Source organism: Ranitomeya imitator, chromosome 1, assembly GCF_032444005.1.
Source record: "Ranitomeya imitator isolate aRanImi1 chromosome 1, aRanImi1.pri, whole genome shotgun sequence".
In the NCBI taxonomy this organism is placed as follows: domain Eukaryota; kingdom Metazoa; phylum Chordata; class Amphibia; order Anura; family Dendrobatidae; genus Ranitomeya; species Ranitomeya imitator.
The window spans coordinates 553,342,808-553,349,678 of record NC_091282.1 but is presented as its reverse complement, the minus strand read 5'-3'; the positions used below and the strand labels follow the sequence as shown (position 1 = coordinate 553,349,678).

At 45.0% G+C, this 6,871-nt stretch overlaps 1 protein-coding gene across 1 annotated transcript in view; it reads left to right on the top strand.

Moving 5' to 3' along the window:
* Positions 1–5: 5 nt before the first annotated feature.
* The window catches only part of DDX49 (DEAD-box helicase 49), a 34,779-nt gene continuing 27,913 nt past the window's right edge, over positions 6–6,871 (top strand). The window contains exons 1-2 of the mRNA XM_069767719.1: positions 6–149; positions 6,535–6,658. Coding sequence (XP_069623820.1) covers positions 35–149; positions 6,535–6,658 — 239 coding nt within the window. The 5' untranslated portion in view covers positions 6–34. The remainder of the gene's footprint in view (positions 150–6,534; positions 6,659–6,871) is intronic.

Genomic DNA, 6,871 nt, shown 5'->3' with positions numbered 1-6,871 from the left:
GTGCTGCCAGTACTCACGTGTGTGTACGGAAACGATGGACGCCTTTACGAAGTTGGGTCTTTCATCGTGGCTGATAGAGCAATGCAAACAGCTGGGAATCCGCAAACCGAGCCCGGTGCAAGAGAACTGCATCCCGCCCATCTTGGAAGGTGCGTGTCCCATAAATAGTAGTGTATGATTTCCTCTGACATCACGTGTATGTTCATCGTCATAAGGTTTATGATCAGCTGCCTGTTGTAAGGGGATAAGACGTACAGTATTTTACAAATGGGCATATGGTGGTCTTAAAAGTGGGGGGAAACCAAAGGGAGGACTAGCAGCCTAACACCTCATTCAGACGTGTGGGATTCACTTGTTCTGCGGTTTTTTCAGACAGAACATAACGCATTATAGAATATGGAACTGTTCATGTGTTGTTGTTTGTGAAGCAAGTCGTCCATAGAAACCATGGAGCCATGTCCATGTGTGATCGCAGGCGCTGATCAGAATCATCCACCCGTCTGTGCCGGTCCATGAGAAATCACAGGGCACAGATGTATCAGTGTACAGCCCGTGTGCTGGCCGGCATTGTCAGGTATGGGGGAAACTTTGTCATCTGGTTCAACTGACGATAATCGGATCCAAATCCCTGATGTTTTCCCAAGTAAAATCACGGCAGTCTGAACGAGGCCTAATGGGGAGAGACACGAGAAGGGACAGAACAGGGGGATGCTGGACGGTGGCTGAGCAGGTCCTGCAGGTGGAGTCTGCAGACAGGCATCAATGACCCTTGTGCGTGTGTTACAGCGACCTCTACAGGCCACAGAGAAGGATATTGTAGTTGGGGTGAGAGAGAATGAGGATATTATAGTTTTGTACACTCTGGTTTTGAGGAAAGTGCGGATTCTGGAAACTCTTTTGAGCTGGAGGTGGTAAGGTCTTGAAATTGCGATTTGAAGGGTAAAACAGTGGGAAAAGTTACCCCCAGGCAGCAGTCTTATGAGATGGGGAAAGCGTAGGGTAATTTACCGAAATGGATATGTCTGGTAGGGTGGTTGAGTGAGATGGAAGAAAAATGGAGGGGTTATCCTGGGCCTTTTTTTCCTTTCATGCGGGCTAAGCACTTCGGTAGGTAGTTGCTAACTGCCCTCTTGTTCTGCCATGCTCTGATGTCTCCCGGCTGACCGCGGTCACAGAACCGTCCCCTGGTGGCACCTCTTCAACTTTGTGACGTCACATTGACAGAGCAGCTCATTCTCCTCCGCTCCGTTGACAGGCATCACTGCTGATGTGATGTTGATTGACACTTGGCTTCCTGCTGCCTCTGCGCCCTGTGATTTTTGCAGTGCCATTGCATGAGCATTGTAGTGAGAAATCTGCTAGTGACACTGATACCCAGTGCAGGCTCTCGAAGTCAGAATTACTTGCCATCATTGAAGAGAAGGAACTGCCCTGTTGAGATATGTCAGTGGAAGTGGGAGAATCTCCTCCAAGAAAGATCTTTGCATGACAGAACAAGCAGGTAATTGATGAGTTATTCGCTTCAGAGAAGAAAAAAGTCACAGAAATTTTTGTCCAAAAAGTTCTAGAAATCATCATGAGAAGGACGTATAGCTGATGGACAGTCTGGGATTCTGGGTAGCAGAGAGGTGACGTCTGAATGACATCAGAAGCCATGGGACTTTGCGTTGTTCCAGGTCAATGGTATAAATGAAAGAGTAGGGGTACAAGGACAGAGCGTTGCAAGAGACCGGTTAGGGAGGTATGTGGATATTCAGGAAATGGTCAAGTTTGTGATGCCAAGGAATGACAGGATTTGTGACAGGATGGAGTGGTTGACTGCGTCAATGGCAGAATGCAGGTCTAGAGCACACTTGTCAAACTCTGGCCTGTGGGGTGATTATGATCCGCGAGTCAGGAGCATTGCTAAACACTTTGATAGCTACAGCAATGCTGCGTAGCTCAGCAGTACTCACACGCCAGCACTGTGATTCTATGCAAGCTGGCTGCTCTCCTCAGGCTGCAACCATAGAGCCCTCTCCCTGCCTTCAGCCTGTGCAGAATGGCATGTTCACTCCTCCAAGCACTCTTCTACTGATGGAGGTGAGAATGCCGCCTGTCAGTTTTTTCACTGCAATATCGAATGAATCAAGTATGACCCCAAGACAGCGGGCGTGTTGCTGGGGAGTAATGGTAGAACCACACACGGAAATGGCAATGTCGGGCATAGGTACATTAGTAGAGGGAGGAAACAAAAAGAGTGATGAGTTCAGTCTGGGGCTGATTCCTGGCCCTACCTCTCCCATCCAGTGGAGTCGGTGTATCCATACAAAAATACTGTACCTGTAGTATACACATTGTACCTATGTATTAAATATATATAGGCGCAATACTCCTAAAGCTGTAGTATATAATTTTACATACAGTATATACAGTATATATTATATGATCTATTTGTAAAATATAGTTACTGCTCAAAAAAATAAAGGGAACACTTAAACAACATAATATAAGTCCAAGTCAATCACACTTCTGTGAAATCAGCCTGTCCAGTTATGAAGCAATACTCATTGTGAATCAATTTTCCTGCTGTTGTGCAAATGGAACAGACAACTGGTAGAAATGATAGGTAATTAGCAAGACAACCCCTATAAAGTAGTGAATCTGCAGGGGGTCACCAGACCATTTTCTCAGTTCTCATCCTTTTTTGACTGTTATTTTGGTCACTTTTTCATTTTTTCATTGCTCTCGCACCTTGAAGTACAGTAGCATGTGTCTACAATGCACAGAAGTTGCTCAGGTAGTGCAGCTCATCCAGGATGACACATCAATGCGAGCTGTGACAAGAAGGTTTGCAGTGTCTGTCAGCATAGTGTCCAGAGGATCGAGGCACTACCAGGAGACAGGCCAGTACACCAGGAGACGTGGAGGTGGCCTTAGGAGGGCAACAACCCGGCAGCAGGACCGCTACCTCTTCCTTTGTGCAAGGAGGAACAGTAGGAGCAGTGCCAGAGCCCTGCAAAATGACCTCCAGCAGGCCACTAACATCCATGTACAGTGGGGCAAAAAAGTATTTAGTCAGTCAGCAATAGTGCAAGTTCCACCACTTAAAAAGATGAGAGGCGTCTGTAATTTACATCATAGGTAGACCTTAACTATGGGAGACAAACTGAGAAAAAAAATCCAGAAAATCACATTGTCTGTTTTTTTAACATTTTATTTGCATATTATGGTCGAAAATAAGTATTTGGTCAGAAACAAAATTTCATCTCAATACTTTGTAATATATCCTTTGTTGGCAATGACAGAGGTCAAACGTTTTCTGTAAGTCTTCACAAGGTTGCCACACACTGTTGTTGGTATGTTGGCCCATTCCTCCATGCAGATCTCCTCTAGAGCAGTGATGTTTTTGGCTTTTCGCTTGGCAACACGGACTTTCAACTCCCTCCAAAGGTTTTCTATAGGGTTGAGATCTGGAGACTGGCTAGGCCACTCCAGGACCTTGAAATGCTTCTTACGAAGCCACTCCTTCGTTGCCCTGGCGGTGTGCTTTGGATCATTGTCATGTTGAAAGACCCAGCCACGTTTCATCTTCAATGCCCTTGCTGATGGAAGGAGGTTTGCACTCAAAATCTCACGATACATGGCCCCATTCATTCTTTCATGTACCCGGATCAGTCGTCCTGGCCCCTTTGCAGAGAAACAGCCCCAAAGCATGATGTTTCCACCACCATGCTTTACAGTAGGTATGGTGTTTGATGGATGCAACTCAGTATTCTTTTTCCTCCAAACACGACAAGTTGTGTTTCTACCAAACAGTTCCAGTTTGGTTTCATCAGACCATAGGACATTCTCCCAAAACTCCTCTGGATCATCCAAATGCTCTCTAGCAAACTTCAGACGGGCCCGGACATGTACTGGCTTAAGCAGTGGGACACGTCTGGCACTGCAGGATCTGAGTCCATGGTGGCGTAGTGTGTTACTTATGGTAGGCCTTGTTACATTGGTCCCAGCTCTCTGCAGTTCATTCACTAGGTCCCCCCACGTGGTTCTGGGATTTTTGCTCACCGTTCTTGTGATCATTCTGACACCACGGGGTGGGATTTTGCGTGGAGCCCCAGATCGAGGGAGATTATCAGTGGTCTTGTATGTCTTCCATTTTCTAATTATTGCTCACACTGTTGATTTCTTCACTCCAAGCTGGTTGGCTATTGCAGATTCAGTCTTCCCAGCCTGGTGCAGGGCTACAATTTTGTTTCTGGTGTCCTTTGACAGCTCTTTGGTCTTCACCATAGTGGAGTTTGGAGTCAGACTGTTTGAGGGTGTGCACAGGTGTCTTTTTATACTGATAACAAGTTTAAACAGGTGCCATTACTACAGGTAATGAGTGGAGGAAAGAGGAGACTCTTAAAGAAGAAGTTACAGGTCTGTGAGAGCCAGAAATCTTGATTGTTTGTTTCTGACCAAATACTTATTTTCCACCATAATATGCAAATAAATTGTTAAAAAAACAGACAATGTGATTTTCTGGATTTTTATTTCTCAGTTTGTCTCCCATAGTTGAGGTCTACCTATGATGTAAATTACAGACGCCTCTCATCTTTTTAAGTGGTGGAACTTGTACTATTGCTTACTGACTAAATACTTTTTTGCCTCACTGTATCTACTCAGACTGTCAGAAACAGACTCCATGAGGGTGGTATGAGGGCCCAATGTAACATAAGTGGGTGTTGTGCTTACAACCCAACACTGTGCAGTGCGATTGACATTTACCAGAGAAGTCAAAACACTTTTCAGACTGACAATCAGTCAGCCGAATAAATTGAAGAGACCCCGGAAGAAGCTGGATTGCGAAATGCGCGTTGGGTTGAGGTGGGACGCTGGGTCAGCTACAGGTAGCTATTGTTACTGTCCTTTTTCATTTTATCTGGATCCACTGTATGTATGCTTAGGCAGCTAAAGTGTGACGGAATAAGTTTATATACAGCACTATTTTCTACTATGTGGCACTGTATGCTTTTAGCCTGTTATACTTATGTGACCCCCCACCTTCAGTTTTGGTGCTTGTGCACTATGGCACGGGATATACTGTCCATGAATAAAGCCTTATTTTAAATTTAAATTCTGGATCTCTTCAATTTATTCGGCTGACTGATTGTCAGTCCGAAAAGTGTTTTGATATCTATTAGGAAGTGCCAGTGATATAAATGGGACAATGGTGATTTATTTACCAGAGAAGACCAAGATTGGCAGATTCAACATTGGCACCCTGTGACCTTCATGGATGAGAGCTGGTTTATACTGAGCACATGTGACAGAGTCTGGAGACATCATGGAGAAGGTTCTGCTGCCTGAAACATACTCCAGCATGACCAGTTTGGCAGTGGATCAGTAATGGTGTGGGGTGACATTTCTTTGGAGGGCCGCACAGCCCTCCATGTGCTCACCAGAGGTACACTGACTGCCATTAGGTACCAAGATGAGGTCCTGAGACCCATTGTGAGACCATATTTTCAGGTTCAGTGTTCCCTGGGTTCCTTCTGATGGATGACAATGCTAGGCCTCATGAGGCTGGAGTGTGTCAGCAGTTCCTGCATGATGAAGGCATTGATGCTATGGACTGGTCTGCTCGTTCCCCAGACCTGAATCCAATTGAGCACATCATGTCTTGTTCCATCCACCAATGCCATGTTGCACCACAGGCTGTCCAGGAGTTGACTGAAGCTTAAATCCAGATCTGGGAGGAGATCCCTCAGGAGACCATCCGCTGCCTCATTAGGAGAATGCCCAGGCGTTGTAGGGAGGTCCTACAGACACGTGGTAGCCACACACACTACTGAGCATCATTTCCATGTCTTGAGGCACTTCCACTGACCATGGATCAGCCTGTAATTTGATTTTCCACTTTGATTTTGAGTATCCTTCCAAATCCAGACCTCCGTGGGATATTAATTTTGTTTTACATTGATCATTTTTATGTTTTACTGTTCTCAACACATTCCACTATGTAATGAATGAAGATTTGCAACTGGAATTGTTTGCATCGGCCAGATGTCAATCCTTTGAACTGGGCTGCTAGGTGCCGTACTAGTCACGGTATAATGGCCATTACTGTAGCACACCTCTGAGTCTTGTGCAGAGAAGCAGTAGCAGTCAATGGCCAAAAACCTTTACAATATGAGTGCAGCTCCAACCAAAGTGTTTCCTGCAGATAGGTCATCAATGCCTTATGCCCAGACAGCCTCTTTAAGGACTAGAGGAGCAATAACTGTGGGGGCATATACAAACATTTTGAGGGAGTATTTTTGTGCAATATTTATTGAAATAGGAGGTGAGGTGACTGTGCTCTCCTCCTCTACTCATCTGGTACATTTCTGGTATATTTCTGATGCACACACAGAGTTGCACTTGAAGGATTAAGCATACATAGATTGGGCCTAAATGGTCTTGACTTTCAATATATTCTAAAGACCCTAATGGTACTGTAGCTTCTGTTTATAAATGCAAGCTCATACCTGCATTGGTTTATTGAACCACTTTTGTTTTTTTGGATAGGTCGTGACTGCATGGGTTGTGCTAAAACTGGGAGTGGGAAGACTGCTGCTTTTGTTCTGCCCATACTCCAGAAGCTGTCTGAGGATCCTTTTGGAATATTTTGCCTGGTGCTCACACCTACTCGGTAAGATCATTCACTTGATTTTTTTTATGAACTAGAATATTTGGCACGAAGATAAATGATTGCTCACTCCTTACTAGACAATGATTTTTAACACTGGCCTTGGTAACCCAGTGTGTTGTGTACACTTTTTTTTCTAGGTCTGCTCTAATAGCCCCTTTGCACATTGGGCATAACTGTACGTCCTGCATTGGAGTGCCCGTGACTCTCCTTGTT